At 52.4% G+C, this 25,641-nt stretch overlaps 1 protein-coding gene across 1 annotated transcript; it reads left to right on the forward strand.

Moving 5' to 3' along the window:
* On the forward strand, positions 1 to 25,249 carry LOC149746878 (uncharacterized). Its single transcript, XM_089899695.1, has 2 exons — positions 1 to 308; positions 24,299 to 25,249. The coding sequence occupies exons 1-2, from the start codon at positions 67 to 69 to the stop codon at positions 24,645 to 24,647; spliced, it is 591 nt and encodes a 196-aa protein (XP_089755821.1). The 5' UTR covers positions 1 to 66; the 3' UTR covers positions 24,648 to 25,249.
* Positions 25,250 to 25,641: the final 392 nt, after the last annotated feature.

Here is a 25,641-nt window from a genome sequence, read left to right on the forward strand (position 1 = left end):
GTGACGCTGGCGAGCGGGCCGGACGGCGGGGCGCTGGGGGCGGGCGCAGGGAGCGGGGCGCGGCTGATGAAACCGGCTCCCGATCCCTCCCGCCCTCAACACTCCATTCACTCAGCGCCGGCAGGTGTGAGCGGCAGGTCAGCTGCCGGCGGGGCGCGCGGCCACCCGGCGTCCGTTACCCGAGTCTCCCGCTCCGGCTCCCCGCGCGCCGCGCCTCCGCCCGACCGTCCGTCAGTCCCGCCGAGCCTTGGTCGATCGTCCGTCAGTCCAGCCGCGGTCTTGCCTGCATCCCGCCACCCGCCGGCCCGGTGAGTCCCCGTCCTCCGCCGGCGCCGGGGCAGCTGCCCGGGTCCGGGTCACCTTGGGGGGCTGACCCCGGCGACGCGGGGAGGGGCGCGGAGCCCGCGCGGGGAGCCCTGGCATCCTCCGGGTGGGCGCGGGCAGGGCGGACGGGGGTGTACGCGGCCGGTGCCCATGAGGCTGTCTCCGCCACGGAGTCCATTTTGGTTCGCTGAAGGCGCGGCGTGGTGCATGATGCAACACCCCGTGAGGAAGCGTGGGCGACCTGGCGCCTCCGGGGTGCTGGCCCAGCGCTCCCTGCGGGGCACCGGGCGCCGGGACGCGCGGGTGGTCGCGGGGGCGTGGGGACGGGGAGCGGGCACTGGGCCCGGCAGGCGTCCCGAGACCTTCCCTTACATGGCGCGGAGCGGAGCACGCCGCCCCGCCGCGAGGTCCACGACGTGTTATCGGCCGCGGGTGGAGAGCCCGCCGGGCGGCGGAGGGTGGTCCCGCGGCAGGTGGCCGGCCGAGGACGGCGTCGCGCACCCGCAAGCTGGCCGCGGCGCCCACGTCTCTTCCTCTCTGGAACCCTGCACACTCCCTGGCCCGCCTCCACCTCTCTTCCGGGTCCCCGGAGTTGTTTCGGGGAAGTCCCCCCCGCCGGGGGCTTCCTTGTGACCCAATCTGGCCCGTAGAGGCCGGTGCTCAACGCTTCCAGATGGTTTCGAGCAGGAGGCAGTTCTTCCGGCTTCACCGAGACAACCTATTCTCAGTGTGTTCCTTTCTACGTAGTAGGAAACTTCCCGGGCCAGGCGGGTCCCGCAGTCATTCTAAGACCAGTGTGTACACGGCAGCAGGGCGCTGTAGTACTACTACCTTCCCCTTTTCAGTGGCTGTGAGAACCCGAGAGGAGTGGTGCTTGACTTGTATGATTAGGACAGCCAGACAAGTGCCTTCCGGAAGAAACGGAACACTGCCCAGTACCCGCCCTCAGGCTCTCATGTGTAGAAGTAACCTGGCGTAGGTTTTACTCCAGATTTGTAAACAGAGGAGGGGGTGAGGGTCTCAATCCCAGGTGTATTTCCCTAAATGAGCTCTTAAAACTGTGACCAGGACTGTGTTTTGGCCTCTGGCTGAATTTCCTAATTGTGTTTCATTTGAATTATAATTTACTCGGGATTCATCTTAACGTTTTTTGCCACTTAGGTTTGGTTCCGATAATAGGAAACCATGATACCTACAAAAATATCCCCTGATATTTTTAGTTGATCTCAGTGGAAATTATTATTTTTATATGCACACACCCTTCTGTGATTAAAACAAAAAGGTCTTGTTTAAGTCACAGTCAGAATAGAAACTTAGGGGACAAAATCAACAATGGATTAAAATAGTTTTTAAAGGTTTAGCATATTAAGATCATGTTTAATTATTACAGGTAAAATTTAAAGAGTGCCAAAGGGGTTTTGACTAAAGAAACAGGACGAGAATTAATAGAGATCAGAAATGTACTCAGTTGTTTAAATCTGGATTGAACCACATGGGTGCTCTTATGCATATAATTATTTGCTTTAAAGGAAGAAAGGCTTGAAAGACGAGATTGCTGACCTCGAGGAGCTTGCATTTTAGGACACACGTTAATTGTATTGGGTTGAGGCTTCCATTCTTTGATGGGCTTAAACACATGTTTACTGACTGTTCTAGTCTGTCGTTTCTTGTCTACTCAGGCCAGTAAAAATATGTAATTACGTTGGAGGGCCCAGCATTATGTCTTATTAAATTAATCCCTTACATTATTAATTATATATTTGAAGGTATTGGTTTATTAATCCCAGAGAGGAATTTGAAACAGGAATGAATGTGTCCTTGTTATGGGGAGAAACATTTTCCTCTGACCCTGGAGGTGTCTGGGCCACAGGCATCTTCTGAGATGGCCATCCTTCCACCTGGGGCCGGGTCCTCACTCCAGGTGGGACCTGCGGACGGGTGGGCCGTGGTGCTCTTCTCCAGCCTGGGGCCCTCACCCCTGTCTGCTCCCGTTGCCGGCAGGCTGTTTCTCTCAGAGAAGCGGGGAGTGCTGGGTGGCTGTCAGGGAGTGGAAGGGCCACTTCAGATCCTGGGTGGAGAAGAGATGGGGGACGGGCAGGCGCAGAAGGGGGGAGGCCAGAGCAGAGACTGGTAACTTAAGTCTGGAAAAAAACCCAAGCCCAGCTTATTTCTGCACGAGAGAGTGTGTCCATATGTCGTTTCTGTGAGAGAGAGAGATGGTGGCAGCTTGGTCGGGGTGGACACGGTAGGAATGTGAGCTGATTGAGTTCTGCTCCGTCTGCAGGCTGGTGTCCTTGCTCTGTCTGTGGATTTTAAAGGAAGATTCCGTGTGAGGCGCGAAAGGCCGGTTGAGGTTCCATGTAGAGCGGAGCCACTGTGCTAGTGAGGTGGGGAAGGCTGAGGAGAGCGTGTCGGGAAGGACTCGGTAAAAGTCACAACCGGCTTTTTCCAGACGCTTCCATCCTCACGGGCCGGGGCTGAGCCGGAGCTGAGCCGGAGCTGCCTTGTTGTGCCCACGTGCCGCCGCGGCTTGGGGCCTCCTCCCCCTCTGCCCGGCAAGCCTGCGGCCTCCGTGATCTCCCCTGCGCCCTCCAGTGGGCATCTTGGCCGTGGGTTTGTCCCATGGCCCGCTTGGGGTCTGCAGCCGTGGGGCGCGCCTGCTCTTTCATTCCTGGCCTTCAGGAGGCCTGCCTGCCGGGGGTTTCTTGGGCCGGAGGCCCCTGGCATTGGACCCCAGGCCAAGGTTGTATCTGCCCAAGGTTTTAGGTCTGTTCCAGTCAAGAGAAGAGTAGCAGCTTTGGTGGCAGGTTATGGGCCCCGTGGTAACTTCAGTGGCTTCTCTTTCTCTGTAATCATGTCCCCACCCCCAACTGCAAAGCAACTTTGACAGCAGCTACCCCTGCACTTGTTCAAAGCAAGTCCCAGTTTATCATGGGGGGGGGTTAGTGCATTTGCCACCTGTGAATCTGCTAGAAGGACGGGCAGCACGTTGGTAAGAGGATTTGGTGGACTGCTGTCTTCATTTGGCTCCGAAGACGTTCCTTCAGGCCTTTGGCCTCGGCAGAGCAGCGGCTGAAGCTGTTTGCTCCACCCATCGGTCAGGATTCGCTCACCCAGGGGACACAGGCTGCAGGAGAGACATCTCTGCACGTTGGGATAGATTCCGGCACGAGGTTCCCTCGTCATGCCACACCCGAGTCTTCCATTTGGCTTTTCCTCTGGTTATTGTCATTAGCACTGGGGACCGCCAGGTGGTAGATTTGGTGGACAAACCACGTCAACTGAGGGTAGAGCTGTGTGGAGTTAGAGGCCAGCTTCAGTGCAGCCTGAGGTCATCGCCCTGAAATGCAGACGCTGCTTCTAGGAGCCGGGGCGGGTGGTCCAGTGCCGGGAACGGCGCCATCCGAGGCGTCTTTGGTGCAGGTTTGCTGCCGTCTCTGTGCAGCCTCCAGTATGTCCTTTGGGCTGTCGGAACCCTGCAGACGTGCTCTTGCCCTGCCTGTAGCTTGGGGAAGCCCGCCCTCTCAGCCTCATAATGAGGAAGCCAATAAACATGAAGTGCAGAATATTCTTTGAAAGAATAAAGGTCAGTCCATTTAGATTCTTTCACAAAATAAGTTCTTTCCATTGCCAGCCTTCTCTTCTGATAAAGGCAACCAGAAATCAAGCTCCGTTCAGCCTTCAAAGGTTACCAAGAGGCGGATTTATACTGAGGAGGGAGAAAGAATGTCCTTCGTCCCGTAGGACAGCGTGTGTTTCCACACTGTCTCCCTTCTTCCTGAGTCACCTTTCCCCTCTGGAGGCAGTTGTTTCTGAAACATTCTGTCTTCCTGCCGTAGTGCTTTCTTCAGAAGACCCATGCAGATAAGGTTCTTGCCTGTGAGAACAGCCAAGTACTTTGCCACGTGCGGAGGAGTGGGTCCTGATTCTCTGCACGTGCTGGGCGCACAGGGAGCCCCGCATCGCGGAGACCCGCTCGCCGTGCCGACTCCGGGCGGCCCCCTGCTCTCCCTGACGGGCCACGCACTGCGGGGACGAAGGAGGTGCCGTGGGCCTCCCCCCCGCCCCAGAGTGGGCTCCGCTTACAGGATCAGTGCCTTTTCTAAGATATTTCTCGGAGCCACATTTGAATCCTTTTCCATATTGCCTGCATAATAATTGGCTTCTAGTGCCTACCTTACAGGACTGAGAGGATTTAAATGAGGCAATCATCCCGGTTCCGCACTTAACACAGCTTCTGGCGCATACCAGGTGCTTCGTATAAACGTTAGCTGTTTTACTGGAAACAAAGCACAGTTCTTTGATTTTGGCGTGGAGGAGAAGAAAATCTGTAACAACTTTATTTGCCCTCCCATTTTGCCAAGGTGTCAAAAGGTCATCCCTTCTCCTTGGAGTTGTGTCTGCCTTGCAGTGGGTGGCGTGGCACCGGGGTGTTGGGGAGGCCAGTCCCCGTAGGTCTCAGATCCACAGCCTTGGGTTTGTCCCCTCCTCACGCCTCTGGGAAGCAGAGCTCACGGTCCCATCCTCAGGGGTGGCCTGCCTGTGTCGTGTGCACGTGCGTGTGAGCGTGTGCGTCTCTGTGTTTTGGGGGTGTCTGCCCTCGTCCATCCTGACCCCAGACATTTGGTCCAAATTACCCTGAGCGCTTTGGGTTTAAAAACTGGGGCCAAGTCTGTTTCCCACCTTTTTTCATCCCTTACTTTGAGGGCTGAGGTAGGTGCCCCAGTGCATTGGCGTGGGATGGGGGCCCCATCACGGGGGCAGCGGCGAGGGGAAGGGAGCAAACGTCTTACCGGCGTCTCATCACACTGTTGTCACCGTCGTCTTCCTGCCCATGAAGATGCTGGGGGTGACCTTTTAAGGTCGGCTTGGGAATGCTCTCTTCCTCTGTATCTTCTTATCTGCCTACCAAGTACCATTAACCAAAGTCTCTTACACCAAATAGGAAGGAAGGGAGAGGCCCTGGGGCTGAGTAAGATCCAGACTCCAAGCCCTCCTTAGTGCTCACCGTGGGGCTCGCTCCGCACTTTCTTTGTTGTCATTTAATCCTCACAGCCGCCCCCTGAGGTTGGTCCTGCTGTTTGGCCGATGGGGCGATGGAGGCCCTGAGAAGTGACACAAGTTGCCGATGGGCACAGGGGTGGGTCGTAAGTGGCAGAGCTAGGATTTGCACCTGGGGCCTGGCTCCAGGGCCCTAACACCAAGCGTGCTTTGGGCTGTGGGCGTCAGCCTGTGCCTGGGGCTCCGGCTGCTCGCTCTGGGAACCGTGGTCTGGCACGCGTGTGCGTGGGGCCACGCCGGGCCCTGAGATTAGCGTACGGACCTGGAGATGCCGGGCTGCCACGTGCCTCTTGGTTCCAAGTAAGTCCTGGAGGCGCGGGAGCTGGCTGTGCCACCACTGGGCGGCAGCCTGCTGTTTCTCTCTAGCTGCCCCGGTTCCTCTGAGCGCAGATCTTTCCTCTCTGAGCCCTGGGCTCCGGGCACAGCTGGAGCTCTGGGGTCCTTGACACAGCTGTGCCGAAGTGTGACAGAGGCTGGGCTGTGTTCCTCCTGGGTCAGTAGTCTGACATTGGCATCACCGGAGCTGGCTGGACGAGGGGCTTCCTGCCCGGGCCACGGGAGCCCAGCCTCACTGATCTCCATCGGTCGTCTCTGCTCCCCCTCCTCCGCTGCTGGGGGGAGGGCCCTTTGCAGGGGGTCGTCTGGTTTGTAGGGGAAAGTGGCTCCCTTCTCGGTTCTCCCTCCTTCTCAAGGCCAGTGGCGGTAGCCGTTCTCCCAGGATCTTCACTTTGCTGACTTCTGTAGTGTCGGGAGGTGGGAAGGGGTCTTCTTTCTTGGAAGGTGCTTCCTTGACGCCCTCAGGAAGCCGGGGCTGGGGGCTGTCCGAGCCAGGGTAGCAGCAGGCATCGTCTATGCTGGAGAGATGTGTGCTGGCAGGGCCCCCGTGGCCGTGGCCCCATGGGGAGGCCGTGGGTGCTGGCAGGTGGAGTGGGGAAACTCGTGCCCGTCCCTTCCTGCCTTTCTCCTTTCTTCCTTTGCTCTTTCAACTTTTTGTGGATAGCATTTCAAACTTAAAGAGAAGTTGCAGGGGTTACAAGGAGTGCCTCAATTTTCTCAGATTCACTGGTTGTTTACATTTCATTCCTTCATTCTGTTTATCTGTCAATCAGTTAATCTATCTACACACAGGGATGCATTTTTTCCTGAACCATTTGAGAGTTAAGTGGAAGACATCATGTCCTTTTATTTACCCCGGCATGCTTCAGTGTGTTTCCTAAGAATAAGGACATTCATTCTCTTACGTGACCGCAGTACGACATCAGAATCAGGAAATTTAACATTTGTGACATCATCAAGTCCACAGTCCATATTCAACTTCCAGTTGTCCAAATAATGGCCTTTACATATGCATGTAGGTAGTTGGTTTTTTGTTTTTCGTTTTCTTGCGTTTTTTTTTGTTTTCAGGATAGGCTCTTTCAATGGAACTGTGGTCTAATTTTCTACCTTATAAGCCTCTTTAAGAAAAAAAATGTTCCTAAAAGTTAGAATATGTATTGTGAAAAATTTGGAAACTACAGAAAAGTAAAATAAAGAGAAAATAAACAGCGTCCACAATTCCGGCAGAGAGGCTGAGCGCCCGGCCAGGGTAGAGGGCTTGCAGGAAGGTGCTTGGTCGGAAGACTTCAGCTCAGGGTGACGTGGTCCCGCAGACCTGCACCCTGAACACACAGGGCGGGGGCCCGGAGCAAGGCCTCGGGCTGCCGGAGCAGCAGGCGCCCTGTCTGGAGCGGATGCCTTTCAAGCTCCTGCCCACCACCTGGCCGTTTGCCCACCTGAGCAGGCAAACATAACCCCCTCGGGGTGGGGAAGGGTGGAGATGATTATTAAATCCCCAGAACTTGTTCAAGCCTTGAAAAGAAACGTGGCAGGCCCTCTCTTGTCTCCTGTGTAGCCCTGGCTTCCCAGACTAAGCAGAGGGTAGGGATGGGCAGGGGCCCTGATGGAGAGGAATTGTCCTGGCCGCCTGGCCTGTAACTTGCGGTTATTTCATAGGGTTGTTGAGCCTCCCGGCCGCCACGGAGAGATTCTAAATGGTGAATTGTGTTCTGTGCTAGCCCAGAAGTTCCTGGGGGAAGGTTCCAGACTGTTGGGTGAGGTGTGGCTCTTGCTCCTTTCTGTGTTTCGTTTATCAAAGCCGTCCCCTTTGTCATCACCAGCAGTACCCCCGAGACTCCACTCCTTCCCCGGCCCTGGAAGGGGCCCTCGCTGGGTGGGGCTGGTTTCTAGAAGGGTTTCGTTCTTAGAACCCGGCTCCCCATGGTTCGTACCTCAGTTTCCCTGAGCTGTGAAACCTACACTGTGTGTGAACAGGGCCTCTGAAAGCCATGATCAAAAGCCCCAAGTATTTTTCCATGTTTGTTTTCTCTTCTCCCGCACCAGACCCTCTCCTTGGAGGAGGTGGCCTGGAGAGGGACTGCGGTGGGCAGCCGCCCAGACTCTGCACACCCCGCTGGGGCCACGGAACTCCTAACCTGGACGGGCCAGCACCGGAGGCTGCTCTTCAAAGAAACCCTTTGAAGTGCAAACATTTCCTTTCCTGAAAAGAAGGGAAATTGAAATGAAAACGTATTGTTCTGTGCAGACAATGTTCTCTTGGATCAAAGAGGGAGTGGGGCTTATAAAAAAGGGAGATTCACAAGTTAGGCCTTAACGTGGCACACGGGGAAGCCGTGACCGTGTACATGTCCACTGCCTGGGGTCCGTGATCGGTAAGGTTGTATCTTCCCTTTTTTTCCCCCTTAAGGTCCTAAATCTGGATCTAACATGCTGTGTTTAACTGTGTCTCTCTCGTTTGTGTTTTTATCCTGTGGTCAGCATTTAGAAATGTCCTTTGGTAAATTATGACACCATCCACGATGGAATACCACGTAGCCAATAAAAGTGATGTTTTCAAGGAACATTTGATCTTAAGGGAAAAACTTTACTGTTAAAAGTGAAAAAAATCTGGACGCAATTTTCCATAATCAGTGTTCTCTTAATGAGATACATGTACTTGTACAGAAAGAAAACACTGAAAATCAGGCTCTGTTTTGTTCACTGCTAGGTGTGTAGCACCTGAACTAGTGCTCAGCAAATATTCGTTGTATGAATTATTTTTATAATTAGTGAAACAGCAGTATAGTTTAAAGGCGGGGTGTCTTTGAGCTAAGTAGTAACATTTTGGCAAGTGGAAAGAACAATAAATTATTTTGAATTTCTATTGTAATTCTGTCCTGGCATCTCGATTTGGGGTTTATTTTGGAGGGTTTTGGCTACAAACATGTACCACATTTTGTACTTTGATACACATCACCCTATGAATGAGTGACTGAGACGTTTCTACTTTTGGAGTAATCGGGTCTTGTTGAAATTAGGGTATTGGGATAAGTTTTTCCTGGGTTGGCTGCTAGGCTCCTTCACAGATGGGGTAAGGAGACAACTTCTCAGGTGCTCTGTGGCTAATGTACCATTTCACCGGTTTGACCTGTCCTGTTGTTGAGAATTTTGCCTGATTTGCCCAGGGAAAGTTTCTCATTTTCTAGTATCAGTACTACCAAGATATACTAGTAGGCCGCACATCGCCCTGTTTCTGATTCAGAAGGTTCTTTAGTAACACAGCATCTCAGGTTGGCTTTGAGGATGGCCCTGGTCTCAGTGATTGCGTGTCACAGCCGCCCGTGCTTCCCGCTGGTGAGCTCGTTTCGTTCCTCCTTCAGAAGGACACAGGCACTTAGGTTTCAGAGCCCGATCTGCACAGGGTTCTGGAAGCCCCTTGGGGAGGCTTCCTTCGGGCTGGGGTAGGGCTGCTGGGGCCCACACCCCGGCTCTCCCGAGGGTGGCGGCTGTCAGCTTCTTTGGCTGCAGTCTACAAGAGGAAATAAACTGAAACACTGCTCAGGTGCACACACAGGGAAGTACGTATTTATATACAGATTAAAATGAAGCTTCCCACCAAACAGTACTCATTCTCGTACTTGCGCTGCACTCTGGTAATTTTTACTCTTTTCTATTGCATCGCGAAAAATCCTGGTGGCGACTTGCAGTTTGCAGACACTGCTGGGCGTGGGCGTGCTGGCCTCCATGCCCACCCTCCCCTCCTCTGTGGTGTCCTGGGTTTTACACTCACTGGACTAGGGCCTGGGAGGAATTCTCTGTCCACACCGATTTAGACAAAGACAGTCAGAGGGTAGAGGTTTTTTCTTTTTGTGGTGATTTAAGGGCTTCTGACCGAAGTGGACAGTATTATCTATGATGATTCCCTAGAAGGCAAATAGGGACACAAGGCAAGACCTGTGTGAATTCCCAGTGTGGTTTGCTGCTGATGCAAACCCGGGTAGCTCTGTCCTAAGCTGACCTCACACGCTGGTGTTTTGAGGGTGGCCTGGTCAGGCTGTGTGTTTTTTTTCAGGGATGGCCCAAACATTTGTTAATTTCAGCACTTTGACCTTTTTTTGTGTGTTTACTTTTTTCAGTGTGATTTGAGGAAGAGTCCACCTGAAAGGTGAGCCTTCTCTTTCAGAGTTGAGGATTTGTAGGAAGAAGAGGGAGAAAAGTCACTCTTTCAGAAATATTAATTTTTAGACTCTGAGGTCTGATGGATTAAAATTGAACAGGGCATTGAGATTATAATATTAGCAATAGCAATTGTACCATTAAATAGTTCTTCCTGAAAAGGTTGAATGCATCTTGTTCTCTGTTTTGAGAAGCGTTTGAATTTTTTTTTTTTTTTGCTTAGAAAGTTAATATTCTTTAACTAATAAGTCTTTGTATATAATTCCTAGAACAATTGTAAATCAAAGGAATTGATTCTGTGGAACAAAAGCACAGTGACAACAGAACTAGAACAAGATAAATCACGTAGTTTATTGAAACTGTACAAATATCTGGCCTTGTTTCTTGTAACTTCTTTTATTTGCTGTGCTTCTCAGTAAGTTTATTGTAAGAGTTCAGAGTGCTTAATTTGTAGTCTTTTAAAAATTCATTTATAAATTACAAATATTACCACTGTTGTTAGTATTTGAGAAGAATCCTCATGAACTTGATTTTATGCTGTTATATATGTTAATATTATGTGAAATAGGGGATTATCTGCAATTGTAATTGTATAACATGTCCCCCATTAGTCTACAACCTCACATTTTTAGCAGCAAGTTTGGTTTTTAAAGGAAATCTTCTGTTGGAAGACCTTTCTTTCTCCCTAGAGGGCAACCTTGGGAGACATTAGGCAACAATATTCACTAATTCTTTGAGTAATGCACATTGAACTGGGAAGAATGTCTTGCTAGCCTCAGAATTTGATGCAGTCAGAATTTGGAGAATACCAGCTGTAACTTGTGCTAGGACTCAGGCCTAGTTACTGAAAGGCTCTCAGGTCTGTGGTCTGATGAGTCACGGCAAGGGCTCTGCCACCTTGAATTCCTCAGGCTTCCCTGCAGCTCCTGGCTGCCTGTGAACTGTCTTGCCTTGAGCATCCGCAAGGCAGCTCTTGCTGAGTCGCCCTGGAGAGCCCCCCGGTTACTGGGAGATTCGCAGCCTCTTCGGGGGCTGCTGGCTCTGACCCGAGCCCTCACAGGGTGTCTCTTTCCAGCAAGGTGTGTGGCCCTGGCAGCAGGGATAGAGGCAGAAGAGCCCTCCCTCCAGTCCGACGCTGCATGGGAGCCAGCAGCGCTGTCCCCAGCTCACGAGGGCCGGCTCAGTTCTCCCAGCCCCTCCCCCCGCGCTACACTGCCCCCAGCCAGCAGGACTTCCGGGCGGACTTCATTGTGCGTGTGGCCTGAGGGCCACAGCCCTGCTCGTCTAGACCTCGCCTTAGTACCTGGACCTACAGATGCAAAGTGTGCACTAATAAATACAAAACTGTAAACCGAGGGGCAAGACTAACCATGGCTGGGAAGGTAGCGCACAAACCAGGAGACGCTTCCATGGCACTGTGCATACTGCCTCTTCGTTATGACTGCTACCCCTCCATCCACATCGAAAACGCGCATAGGTAGGATTGGACAGATGTGGCAGCAGGGGCAGGATGGAGAAGAGGAATACATTTTGCATAAGTATGTAAGTTCAATTTGCACGATGTCCTAGTGCCTTTCACATCCTAAAGTCAGACCTCAGAAACCCATCTCACAGGCTCACAGGTGCCTGCGCACAGATCCCCTCTGGGCATTTCGCCGACCTGCAGATCCGATTCCGAAGGTCTGGGGCAGAGTTTCTAACCAGCTCCTGGGTTCTCTGGGAGTAGCCGGCATCTGTCAAACTACTGGCAACTGGATCTCGTCAAGGAGACCTCAGCTGCTGTTGGACTACATGCCCCTTGAGGCCAGGCTCCTGGACCCACCAGTGCCTGGTGTTGAGTAGATGCTCAAAAGATGTCTTTTCAGGAACCCAAGCACTTGCTGTCCCCGGGCCCTTGGGGTGGGAGGGGCGTGGGGCACATTCATCTCTGACCAGCCTGGTTATCTGTTTGCCACCAACTGCAGATAGGGAGTGGAAACTCAGGCTGCAGGGGCAGAGCTCCCGGCAGGGGCAGAGGTGATAGGAATAGCATACCTAGAAGGAGGCACCAGAACTCGGCAGCTCCAGTCTCAGGAGTCCGTGTGTGGGAACACCTGCAGCTCCCAGTCTCCCCATTTGGAAGGTGGGGAGAGCTACACTCCCTGCGCCGTAGGCTGTGCTAATGATTAGATACGTAAAATGAGTTGAGAACGTTGCCTGGTGTTCAGTAACCGTGAGCTCTAGTTAGGGTTGGTGTGTAAAGGGTTAAGCTTCAGCCTCTGGAGGTTTCTGCCCAGTGAAGAGCCCACCTCAGAGGTGGTGACTGCTGTAATGCAGTAGGTGTGGATTAGCTGCAGAGGCTTCAGAGACTGCGGGGTGGTGGAAGGGGCTAAGGAGAGGTTGCTACTTGTTCTCTCTTGGTCAGGAAGTTCTTAATGGAAGAGGGGGTATCAGGACCTTTAACTAAAGGGGAGCCGTGTGGAGGGATGGGGCCTGGGGTGCCGGGGTTCCCTGCTTCCAAGACCCTAGACCAGGATGCCGCTTGGTGAGGGAGGGTGTGGGTTTGGGCAGACTTGCAGGTGTTAAGCCCCTTGCAGTTTCCTTCCGTTTGCCTCTGAGGAAGTTTCGGGAACGGTCGGGTGCTCAGGTGTGGGTCCATCCTCCTCCCGCAGCCCAGAGGCCCCAGAGGTGTGGCCTCGGCCCCTGACCTTTGAATTGATCTAAATGTTCCTTGTCACAGGGGAAATAATGAGGGAAGAAGTGATGGGAACGGACTATTACTACGCTCAGTCGTACTTGATTTTTATTTTTGCCGTGTTGTCTGGCTCATTCGTTCATATGCTCATGGGAAGGCTCTCTGTTAAGTAGTATATGGAAACATCATTTATGTTTTTCTTTAAAATCTGGGATTTGTGATCACTTCTGTAAAAACCGTGAGCCAAGACCGGTTGTTCTTGGAGGGCTGTGCACGGCGTTGGTGATGGTGGGGTCTGAGGGGTCGGGGCGGGGCCTGACCCTGTCCTTGACTCTGTGGCCTTTGGTAGCGTCTGCATTTTGCCTCCTGCATGTATTGCTTTATGAAATCCCACCACGGCATTGTTTCTTGGGGAAAATCAGATTTAATTCATGGCGTCTCGTGCAGAGTGTCTTATAATCACCTTTCGTACACTTTTCAGTCTCTACAGACTTGCACGTTATCTGTCTCACCAGGTGGCAGGATGAGCGGTGTGTTGCATGGGTGAGACCTTGTGGTCGGGCCGTGAGGAATCCCTCAGCTTTTCCACGCCCTTGTGGTCGGGCCGTGAGGAATCCCTCAGCTTTTCCACGCTCGTCACCTTGGCAGAGGGGAAGGCTGTCAGCCGAAGGGGATAGTCTTGATAGCTCAGCAAAGCCGCCAGTGGGGAAGTTGAGACGTGTGTGTGTGTGTGTGTGTGTGTGAAGGTGTGGGGAATGTCTGTAAAGGGGAAGGTAGTGCCGTCCAGCCCAGGAGCCGTGCTCCCCGCCTGCTTGTGGGTCGTCTTGAGGCGACAAGGGGTGACTTTCGGAAGAGGGATGCGGTCCCTCCCAGCTCTTGAATGAGCCGGGAGTCAGGCATGGTGGCGTCAGGGGAGCCGGGATGGATGGACGGGGGCTAGAGCTGGAGTCCTTCATCCCCTGCTGCCCAGCCCTGAGGTCCCCCTGTGGATTCACCATCCCCTCCCCAGCAAGTGCCCCAGGCAGGCCTCTCCGCTCCCGCCCCCCACCCCCACCCCCCCGTTAGACTGGCCTGGAAGTCCAGAGACCTCCTTGCTGCCAGCCGAGCCTTGGACCGAGTGACCCTGGGCGGGTCCGAGCCCTCAGGGCCACGCTTTCTGCTTCTGGAGTCCGAAGAGGTGGCACTAGGATACTCGCTTTGGGGCTTCCAGCCCTAAGCAGGAAGTGGGGACATTCTGTAACTATGGAGCCTCCAGAGAGCTCCGTGCAGCAGTTGGGTGTCCAGACTATAAGAATGGATGTTGAGTAGGAACAGTAGAGATCCGAGGTAGTAGAGACCAGAAGCTCCGGCGTTAGGACACTGACAGAGATTTTGACTGAGAAGTGTCACTTGGCCTGTATGAGCCCAGAAATGTCGAGTGGCGTGACCTGTTGCAACCAGAAGGAGAAGAGTGGCTGTTATTAAAAAAAAAAGCACCTGGTCGCGGGCCTCCACGTGGTCCATCAGATTCGCACCCCCTCCTAGGAGTCCCCCAGAAGAGCCCAGGCTGGTCAGAGCAGTGTGTTTCCTCAGCGCATCTCTGGAAAGAGCGAGCAGCAGCCTTAGACCAAGGATTTCACGGTCTGATGCAACACTACCGGCCGCTTACCCGTAGTCCTGGGCAAGGACTTCCTAGCAGGGGCAGCCGGGTGCTGATGTGTGTGGGGGGCGTCTCCTGTGGGTTTTGGAATGTTGGGATAGGCCATGAGAAGTTTCATTTCCAAACTATCTCACCAGAGAGGAAGCTTGAGAGAGGTTATCTTTCAAAAGGATTAGGCGGCCATACACACCAAAATATATACAGGCGCCATCAAAGGAAAAAGCAAGCAAGCTTGCCCTTGTTAACCCACCCAGCTTGGATATGGATGGAGCCACGTCAGCAGCAGAGCCCAGCTGAAGCTCTGGGCCTGGGATTCTAGCAAGAGCTGTCTTTCACTGGAAACACTTCTTTTGGAAAATCCTTCTCAGGGTCCTTGTTTCTGCTTCTTCCCCGCCTCCTCCAAGAGACATACTTCTTGGCAGTGGAATAAAGACAAAGGTGGCCTCAAAGATGTGAGAGAGAACGGAGGCTCCCTGCCTGCCACCAGGCCCCGCGGGCACAGAAAAGGGCAAACGTGGCTCTTTAAGGTTCGCTGCTTTCGACAGGCTGAGACAGGGAGCCGATGCGGGCGATACTGAAGGGTCACTGCTTTTCTAGCATGGGTGGGTTATCATGGTGCCCTGTCTTCCAGGAAGAAATAGCAGACCAGAGCGGATGTCCCAGACTTGGGTTTCTCTCTGCATCCAAGCGCCCTTCGCTGCATCTGGGGTGGACCAGCCTGGAGACAGACCCTGAGACACCAGGTGCCTTTCCTGGGCCTCGATTTCAAGGAGCCCCTTAAGGAAGGGCATTCTGCCCAAGGTCCTTTGGGTTTGCCTTAGTGGACAGGATCAGAGATGACAGAGCTTTCCTATTTAGATATGCAGATGTGTGTATAAAGATAACCTGCCCTTGTATGGGGCAGTGCGCACTCAGCTGTGCCACCGAGTTCATGTAAGGGTCAACGGCAGATAGAGGATGGCAAACGGTCAGATCTGCAAGAGAGACTTCGGCTGTACAGCCACGATTCAGGTGTCTTACATATCTGCTCTCTGGACAGAAATCCGATAAGGGTTGTATTACAGGAGAGGGGAAGTTTCTAGTCTGCAAATCCCAGTGAAGCCTTGGCTTTTGTTTGGGGATGGAGGAGAGCTCAGCTCGTACAAGGGCCACGTGGAAGGTTTGGGACCCCCCCCCCCGCCCCCAGTCTGGCAGCACCGGCAGAAAGAGATGCGACCCGAGTTTGAAACTCCTGTAGACCACGGCGTGGCGAGCCGCCGATTTCCCCACCAGCCCTGGTGGTCAGCTTGGCCCTGGTCAGGACTTTCAACTCCCTCAGCATAAAGAAAAAGCACATAGTGCTACGCAGCTGGTCAATGACAGAACCAGAGGAGCAGAGGCGGAAAAGGGAAGTGGACGCAAGAAGGATGGCATTATCCCCGGCTGGCTGGCACGTGGAGCTGGGGTTTATCACGAATCTTTGGAGATGCTATCATGGGATATGCCTACGTACAAAGTTTGCTTTGTGAGCTTCTCCAAAGACAGGACTCTCGGCCAGAGTAGACCAGGTTTGACCGAGATATAATTTCTTCTGTTCTTGGCTCTCTGAGTCTGGCCTGCGTGGCATTTCAGAGGAGCAGGGCGAGCTTGGTGCCTAAGACGCCCATCTGCGTTGTCTTGTTTATAGTCTGTGGTCCTTGTGAAGTGAGACAGAGCCCAGGATGGGCACAGCCTTCTCGTCTGAATTAGGAGCCCCCTCTTGGAACCGAATTCTGGAGTATTGCTCTGCCCTCTGCAGGGCGCTCTCCCTCCCGTCCGCTCCCCTCCAGCCAGTGCCCCATCCTCACTTCCTTGGCCATCCCGTGTCCCCCCTCAGCCTCTCCCACCCGGTGGGGCGCGTTTGGCTCGCGGGGGCCGGTTGAGCGGTGCCCTGCTTCTGCAGACCCTGACCCATTTGGGTGGGAGCACGGTGTCAGGGCCAACAGGACGCCGCCAGGAGCAAAGTCAGCCACAGAGAAGGTGGCACAGAGGAGAGGCGCCCGGCGAGGGCGCCTTCAGCCCCGTCTGACTGTCAAGGTCACCGTACCTTAGCCACGTCAGACCCCAGTGACAGCAGACCACATTATGTAGGGAATTGTAGTTGGATTCTAGAATTGGCCTTGTGTTTCTCTGTTGAGAGTTTGTAAAGTTTCATATTGGCATTTAAATGTAGGTAATCGATAATGAAAATCAGCAGTGGAGACGACCAGCCACGGCAAGGGCTCCTCTCACCTGGGCCGCCTGGATGGGAAGTGGGAGCACCAGGTGCCAGACAGACCTGGGTTCCAGCCCAGGGCCTGCATCCTTCAGGTGGGCGCTGCCCGCTGGGCCGTCTGGGAACCGAGGGAGCGTGGCCGACCGGGACCCTCAGCCCGGGGCTGCACTCAGCGCTTGGCCAGCGGGTGTTCCTTCCCCTTGTCTGTACTTTTCGTTCTTCCATTGACTTTTACCGTCGGTAGACACGGCACGTTTGTCGTCTGGAAAGACCACAGTGCCCTCATCTGACAGGGGTCCTCAGCGGATGGCCTCAGGTAAGGCCATCGGCACAGGAGGAGCAGGTGACCCGGAGCACCTTCCTTCCAAGTCTGACATTCCCCAGCCCCACGAAGTACTGTAGGTCTGATTTGAGATTGGTATTGTTGGTGTCAGCCTTTAGGGCGAATTGGGGTCCCAAGAAACCAAAGATATGGTGCAGTGACCAACCCCCAGTGTTAGGACTGTGTCAGTGGAGTAACTGTCTCCCTGCTGTTAGAACATTGGTGGGTCTCAGCTGAGACAGTCGTGTGGTTCTTTCCACCTGCAGAAAGCATGGTCTTCCTTGACTCTGCCGGTCCTGTGAGTGTTTGCTCTTGTTCACAGGAGCGCTAGGCAACCCTGAGCATTAATGACGTTTGCTGAAAATTAATAATAAAAAGTGTATCTCCAGCACTGAATGGTGAGCTGTGGGTGGATAGGTCCTTCCTTAGAAGCTGCAAGGCAGCGGCAGACAACCGGAGCTGGCACCAGTGTCCCCCGCATGAGGACAGAGATACATTCCCTTGGGCCAGGTTTGAAAAAAACAAGTACTAAGAACACAGACTCCATTTGAATTTAAACGTTTCAGGCATTGGTATGAAAAACCTTTGGTTTAATTTGAGCATTAAACCCGCTTTTAGCTTAGGTTTTTTACTCCATCATAAAATACCTAAACGTTTAGCAGCAGAGACGTAGAGCACGTTTGCTTGATGCCGGGTGATATTGTATCCCAAAGCTCAACACAGCGTTCACTTTGTCCAGGCTCGATTTGTTTGTAAATTCTAAATTAGGGGCCTTTTAGCAGAATGGAAACTTCATAGTAGCAAAGCAAATAAAAGTTCCTTTATAAAAACTCAAAGTATGCTGGGGATTTATCCTAAGTTAGAAGCAATATGCAGTACTCTCTTTTTAAAAATATATGTCGTCCTCTTTTTTTTGAAGTTTTTTGCTTTGATAAGGCGTCCTTGGGATTTCTTCCAGCACAGAGCAAGGGAAATTGGCGTGGGGTTGAATAATACTTTTATGTATAAATAAGAAAATTGTGGTGTTCTTGGATGTTTGTTTGATTAAGCACTCCCGTAACTAAATACCAGCCACGACAGTTACACAAAGGGGCGTAGAAAATAACGGGTTCGGAACTAGAGTGACTTTAGTTTGGGAAGTGGTGGCCTTGCTTCTCGGCTTTGTGCCTGTGAATCTTAACGTGTGCGTCATCCGGTGGAATAGCAGGTGTTTTTGGTTCATTTGTTTGGTTTGGGCCCAGCACAGATGCTCATGACTCGCCCTACAAATAATCCTCAGCCATGACTAGTGAAAGAGCAAAGAACGTTAGCTACCGTGGTGCGTGCCAGGGAATGGAAGATTGACCCTAGACTTCGATTTTCAGTGATTATGTATGATTTCAAATTTCAGAACAAGTGCTTTGAGAAAGTGTAGATTCATTCATTCACGCAGCAGCATTGATTGGCTGCCCACAGGCACTTGCCTGAGTTACCCAAGTGCTGGCTGGTCCTTACAGGGCACGTTCTGTGGCATCTCTGCAGGCACCGTGAAGATGCAAGCCGTTGGCTGAGAAGCCATTTCTTTACGATTCAGCTGACTAGAGAGGATGCCAGACTCTTAGCTAGCACCTGTTTTCATCCCTCTGGAAACTAAGCTCCTACTGAAACTGCTCACTTTTAGACAGTCTTTTCTCATTAGACCCTCTAGTGGTCTGTCATCAGCCCGCACCCCCTGTTGTCTCTGAAATGTTTCACACGCTTGGCCATTCCCTTTTTCCCGCAGACTCTCTCCTTTTCTGAGTCTGTGGTGGCAGCTTCCTCCATGCACAGTATGTGTGTGTTGGGGGGGAGGCTCGTTAGATACGGATGTGGGGGGGGGTCTTTACTTGCTGCTTGGTCTGCAGAAAGGCCTTTGCAGAGAGGCCGTCTGTGGAACTCAGGGCTGGTGGTCAGGGGCACGGAGGGTGTGGGTGGAGGTGAGGTGCTCAGGCCTGGGCCGTGGACACCAGGCGAGGGTTCCCAGGTTGAGCAACTAAAAATGCTGGACGGGTGACTAGTTAAATTTGGACATGCAGTTAAATTTGAATTGTAGGTAAGCAATGGATACTTTTTTAGTACAACTTTTTTTATACTGAAAAGATATTTATTGGCAATATTTGGGACATAATTATGATACACTAAGCCATTATTCGTTGTTCATGTGAAATTCTGATTCAAGTGGGCATCCTGTATTTCATCTGGCCTTGTTTTGGCTCCTGGCTCACATCGAGAGGTGAGGGTGTGGGCCTCAGGGAGAAACATGGAGTCACACCCCTTTCTCCACTTCAGGAAAGTCCAGCTGCTTTGGACTTTTTGGTTGCACCACACGGCTTGTGGGATCTTAGTTCCCTGACCAGGGATCGAACCCGTGCCCCCTGCATTGGAAGCGCGGAGTCTTAACTGCTGGACCACCAGGCAAGTCCTGCTTTGGACTCTTTTTAAGGTTGCTCTTTCCCCTTCCCTAGAGCGATGCTTCCTCCTTGGGCTCAAAGCGTGGGCCTGTTCCCCACAGGGCTCTTAGCAGCCAGCTTCCCGCCCGAGCCCCCTGTTGGCACTGACCCCTGCACAAGCCCCACCTGGAGCCTTTGCTGCAGCTGCTCGCGTGCCCCGCTGTGTGCCGGGTGTCTGTGCTGCTGAACACAGGGCATTTTGACACACGGTTCTGTTCTGAGGATGTTTTGACTCTGTTTGTGAATATAAATACTTTATCAGAAATATCATCACAGATGAATTTTGGATGAAAAAGTTTCCCTGAGTGAACTTCAGTTTAAGTCATTAAGTTTTTAGAGCACAGACAAACCATTCAAATTTTGCTTTTTTCTGAAATTATTCTCATCAGGGTAAATTACATTGCATTTACATTGCCAGCATTTTCAGCCATTTGTCCACAGCAGATTCTGGTGATTTTAGCTTTAGCCACTGTTTCTTTTGTGCCATTTATTCCTTCCGAGTGCAGTTTTTCTAGATCAGGTTTTGCAGATTTGAATTGTTAACGTACTCAGTTGGCCTTTGCCAGTTGTGCGTATGTGTTGCTTGTCTCTAGTTGGTATGTTGGTTAGTTTAGTTCTCTAGCGTGAGCCGGCGCTGGTCTTCCGTGCTGCTAACGCGCTGCTTTTGTGAGCCTGGGATCACTTGTATTTTGTAAACCAGAGCTGAGAGAGTGAGTGGTGGAGTCAGAATGGCAGGTCGCAGCATCTCCTTTGGTCTCACCCTCACCTCGAACTCAGTGCTTCCAAACCTGGACTTGGATTTTGCCACCCGAATGTGTGTTCTTGACGTTGCCTCTTTACGAGTCCTCAGTCTTCCAGTCTCCCAGGCTTGAGAGCTTAGAGTTACCTTTGACTCGTTCCCATCTCTTGCCTCTACTGTTGTCACTTATTGCATCCTGTCGGTCCTTTCTTCCCCATCTGTCACAGCCATCTTTTGTCCTGTGCAGTAACCTTAGAGGTTTCTTTCAGCTTCCCAACCCTCCACCTTTTGGAAATCCTCTTACATATTCACTCTGTGTGTTTTTTTTTAATGTCCTTTCTCCTGTTAAATGACCAACCTCCAGGGCAGGGAGCACGGAGCTTTCTCTGTCACCTACAGTTCCAACAGAGCGTGTGCGTGCGGTGGACGCACCGTAAGCAGCTCTTGGATGGGGGGTCCTGGGGGTCCTGGGGGTCTGGGCTGGTGAACTGGGCTTCTCCGCTGTGGGCGTGGCCGGCAGTAGGTCAGGGGGTCCAGCCGCGGGCTGTCCCTCCTGCCTTTGGTCCCTGGGTCACACACCCCACAGGTAAGCTCAGCTCTGGGAGCGGGTGCCCCTGGCTGCTGGCCATCTGGCATCGTTCCCGGTGACATTTCACTCTGACCTTTCCTTTGAAGAAGGGTTTTGAAGCAACATTGTACACGTAAAGGTCAACAAAGAAGAGTGGATGATAGGCCGGCAGAAACGTAAGTTAAAAGGCAGGAAGTGGGGCTCTTAATATAACCAGGTTGGAGGCGATGAGCGGAAAAAAGATGCCCTTGAATTTCTTCTTTAATCATTTGTCTCTTGAGACGTAGAGTGGGACACAGAAAACAAACATTTCCATTCAATGTATATACAGTTTGGCAAAACAAATAACTGGGCTTTGTGCGCGTCCAGACCTCCTGGCAGGAGGAAAGTGGCCTCTCGACTGGGCATCGCTTTCCGCCAGGGGGTTCGCAGTGGAAGCAGCCGCCCCCGCGGCAGGGCAGGTAAAACAGAGCATTTCATTTCCTAACGTGGCCGGATTTGGCCCGAGAGCCAAACAGGTGAAGAGGCCCCTGGGTGGAGTGGTGTCAGCCCGCAGCCCGCACCGTCTGACCTGCTCGCTTGTGAAGGAGGCTCCCAGAGCAGCCCCCCCACCCTGGCTCCTAAATGACAGCGGACACCAGGACGGCCACGGTCACCGCCAGCCCCCGACCCACGCACCGCGGACGACGGCGGACGACGGCGGCTGTCAGCACTACAGAAACCGGGATGTTTACAGATTCAGAAATAAAAATCAGTGGTCAAAAACTCAATATTAGTTGTAATGTGTATGTCTATTTCTTTGTACATTTCATATACTTAATATTTTTAACAGTTTTAAGTCAATTTAAGTATTTTGAGGCAGTAGCCCTCAAACCTTCAACCATCTGAACTGGTACGGATGGAAATAAGTCAAACAGTAAGCTTATTTTTATTGGTTTGGCCAAAAAGTTCGTCCGGGTTTTCGCATAAGATGACAAACTTTTTGGCCAACCCAGTACTTTTTAGACTGTATGCTTGCTTGGTGCACGGTCAATTACAGGATGCCTTCATATAATTAAACACAGTTGTCGTTTAAAGTACCTGCTTAGTCTTCAGAGCACTTTACCTGCTGGTTGTTAGTAAGATCTCTTACAGATTAAGAAACTAGTACTAACCAGTGCTTCCTGTGTGCCAGCTGCTCCTCAGGGCCCCGCACGTGTTAATCCGCTGGGCCCTGCCCCTGACCGGGAGGCAACTATGCAGAGGGAGAGGGAGCCCGGGGAAGGTAAGTCACTTGCCCGCCATATTCTGAACCCGGTTGCGTCTGAGACGTTGACCTCGCTCTTCCCTCTCTGCTCTTTGACCTCCACAGCCGGGAGCAGGCAGGGGTCGGGTGGGGAGGCGTAGGGGAGGCAAGACTCACTACCCGGTTTTCAGGTGGTGAGGCCGAAACGGAGCAGTCTTTCCATCAGAAAACCGGGTAGTGATGCGTGCCCGAGCGCACCCAGCTCGGGGGCACTGGGACTTCTGATAAAATGGGATGTAGGAAAGGTGTGTCCATCTCGCATGTGCTTGGTTCAACAGATCAGTAACTTGGGCCGAGCTTCCAGCTCCCCCCCTCCCCCGGGTGCCGGGATCCCTGTGGTCTCTTCATGCTGAGGTCAGGGCAGAGGACCTTCAGAAGAGGCACCGCCGGGCACGGTGGCCACTTCATTCTGTGCCATAAGGACATTGTGACCACACCTGCCCAGGGGTTCACGCTCAGGCAGGAGCTACCACGTGTTTTCACTCCGTGGGCCAGGCCAGGCAGTGCGAGAATGAGGCTGTGAGAGAGCTTCCGCGTTATGTCAGGAAACCTGCCCCCCGTCCTGACCTCTTCTTTCTATTAACCTACTTTGTGTAATGTGACTGGGACATGTGTGTGACATACCAGCTGCTCAGATTTCATTAAATTGAAGATTTTTAAAAAATGCCTTCTTATAATGCAGTGTGTTGTTACAACGAATCACTAGACTCTGGGCAGTTTTGAGAGTGAGGGGGGTCTAGGCTGGCCCCGGAGCTGCGCCCTTTGGGGGGGGAGGGGCCACCAGAGGCTTCAAGGCCCGTCCAGCTGTGCGGCTCTATAATAGAGGCCTTGTCGGTGGGGTGGCCTGGCTGCCCGCGTTCTTGACGGGACGTTAGCAGCTGCAGACATCCAGAGCTCACTGCCTGCAGGGCCGCAGCCATCAGGGCCCCTGCGGGCAGCAGGGCACTCTCAGACCGGGTCGTGTGAAGTGAGTTTAGTACCTGCTTACAGAGGCGGGGACAGGGCAGGGGTGGTCCGGCGTGTTAGCGGCCTGTCTCGGGTAACCAGGGGGCTGCAGCTGGCGGTGCGGAGGGGTCTTCCATCCCGGGGGTCTCCTCCCTCACCTGCGGGTGCCGGAGTGATCAGGATGCACACAGGTGAGCCTCAGTGCCTGGTGGGAGGGGTGGAGTGGTGGGGGCTGAGGAGGCGGGCAAGAACAGGTGGAGGAATTGTGTCCCGGCCCTGCTCCCGCCCCCATCTGGTTTGCTGTAGACGAGACTCACTCCTTATAATGACGTTGAAGTGGTTGGACGGAGGCCTGTTTTGAAAGCGTTTAACTGATGGCCTCTTGGGTGGAATTCCTTTATCAAAAGCCTGAAGACCTGTGTGCGGTGGACCTGAGTCATTCAGCGGAATTGGTCTTGGGTCGCCTCATTGGCAAAGTAGAGGTGTAATGAGAACGAGCTGAAGAGGGCTGGGTAGCAAATATTTTTGGCTTTTTGGGCTGCACGTGGTCTCTGTCGAATAATGATCTTCATCTTCCTCTTCCTCTTTTTTATTTTTTTGTTTTCAACCAACTTAACAGAAACTACTCTGAACTCAGGGTCAACACAAAAATGGGCCCAAGTGCCGCAGTTCGCCAGCTCGTGGGCCAGAGCGTGCTGGGTGTGCTCTGCGTGCGAGGTGATTTCAGGGAGAACGCGAACATTTTTATCGTAATAGTGCGTTAAATTCTAACGTCTGTTAGATGCTGACACGCCGGGCGCTCACTACCTGTCAGGCCCTACCCTTCGGGGTCCCCGCAGGAAGCAGACGGCGCTCCCGTGGGATGACGGAGCTGAGTTTCGTCTCTGATTTCATATCTTTTGGTGGTGCTCCATTTATGAGACGAATACAGGTTTTCTGAAAACATTTTAATTATGAAAAGGTGGATTCCTTTAAGGAACAGTATGACAACAGTATGAGGCACGCAGATCCAGCAGAGACTCTTGAGGGTGGTGTGCTGGGAGCCTGGTTCGGAATGTTGTAGGTCATCTAGTAATTCCTTCCCAGCGCCGGCCTTCCTGTTTCCTACTTCATGTGCAGCGCGTTGGGACCACTTCACACAGATGAAAATGTTCTCAAGAAGCTCCTCGAGAAGAAATTTTGTGTAAGTTTGGTGGAGAAAACGAGAACAGAGCCATTTTTGACTTGAGTCCCGGTTGATCGATGGCAGGTGTGCGGTGCCCCTCCCGGGGAGCAGGGCCCCCTGAGCGGGAGCCTTTGGGAGGCACCATCCACTCTTTGTAGTTAACGTTTCTCTGCCTGCCTTCGTGTGTAGAATTGCAGTGACACAGCCAGTGGTTTAGCCCCAGGAGGACAAATTGAGTCTATCGGAGTACAGAAATTCAGAGGCCCAGGCTTGCAAGTGCTTGCCTGATCCCCTTTGGTAACTGCAGGGCTGCACAGGCAGGCTTCTCGTTCCCGGACCCGGGCTGCTCTCCTGGCCACATCCAAGGCTCATTTGTCTTCTCAGGCTTCTCCAGAGCCACCGCGCTGTCAACGGCCACATCGTGGGAGGAGAGGGGCAGGCAGACACCTGCCCGCAGGGAGATGTACCCGGAGCCTGTGAACGCCCAGGAGGGTGGTGTGAACTCACCTGTCAGGTGTGCCTTGGCAGACAGAAGTCTGTGGCTGAGCCTTGGGAGCATTCTGAACATTCGGTACGGGAAGTGCCCCCCCAGAAATCGCCTCCTGTGCATTTTTCCTTGCAGCTTCCCAAGCTGGGCCTGTCTTTCCCCTGCCTCACCGGTGATTTATTCGTCCTGTTAGTGCACCGTGACGGTCTTAGAAAATACTGTGCTGGTGCTAAGAGACTTTGTTAATTTTGTTAATTTTTTCGCTGCCTGATGATCTTTTCTTCTGATTCACTTTTCTCTGAGGTCCTGGACCATAGGCACACACAGAGCAAGAGGGATACCCCTCCCCTGGGCCCTGTGTGAGCTAGAAGCTTAAACTAAGTATCATTTAAACCAACACTTGCTGCAGCCTTCCTCAGTTTTATTATTCTGTGCCCTGTCACTGTGAAAATTTAAGCTGTGTATTGAAACTGGAGCCTGTGTTCAGTGTAACGGGACAAAAGCAGAGGCAGTGCGTATAGTTAGGGCTTATTAAACAGGAGCTGATTTCACGTTCGTGAAACTCTCAAAGCAGAAAGACTGTTACGTATATTAAATGGCTTGTGCAGATACAGTGGAGACCGTCTTATCTGCTGCAGCCAGAGCTATAATTATTGATTGAGTGGGGTGGGGAAGGGCAGAGTTTTGACTTGAAGCAGAATTAAAATATGGGGGACAAAGTGCTGCTTTCGCAGCTGAGCTTGGATAGAAGTTGTAGAGTCTGCCTGGGCACCTTTAACAGAAAAGCCGTTACTGGGCAGTTCCTTGTGGGTTGGGTGCCTCTCGGCTTTTTTTTTTTTTTTTTTTTTTTTAAACAGCTTTACTGAATATAATTTAATACCATAAAGTTCATCCATTTGAAGTATAAATTCAGTGGTTTTTATTAGATCCACAGTTAGGCAACCCATTCCCACAATTTTACAACATTTTCATCACCCACCCACCCACCCGCCCAGGCAGCCACTCATCTACTTTCTGTCTCTATTCTGGACATTTCATATACCTGAACTAACACAGTACATGGACTTTTGTGACATTAGCGTAATGATTTCAAGGTTCATCCACGCTGTAGCATGAATGAGTACTCCATTCCTTTTTATGGCTGAATAATATTCCCTTGTGTGGGTAGACTGCGCTTTGTTTATCCGTTCGTCAGTTGATGGGCATTCGGGTGGTTTAACCGCTTTGGGGCTGTTATGAA

The sequence above is a fragment of the Delphinapterus leucas genome, chromosome 18, assembly GCF_059928025.1.
Source record: "Delphinapterus leucas isolate spDelLeu-1000000601 "Yukka" chromosome 18, BTC_Dleu_Yukka2, whole genome shotgun sequence".
In the NCBI taxonomy this organism is placed as follows: domain Eukaryota; kingdom Metazoa; phylum Chordata; class Mammalia; order Artiodactyla; family Monodontidae; genus Delphinapterus; species Delphinapterus leucas.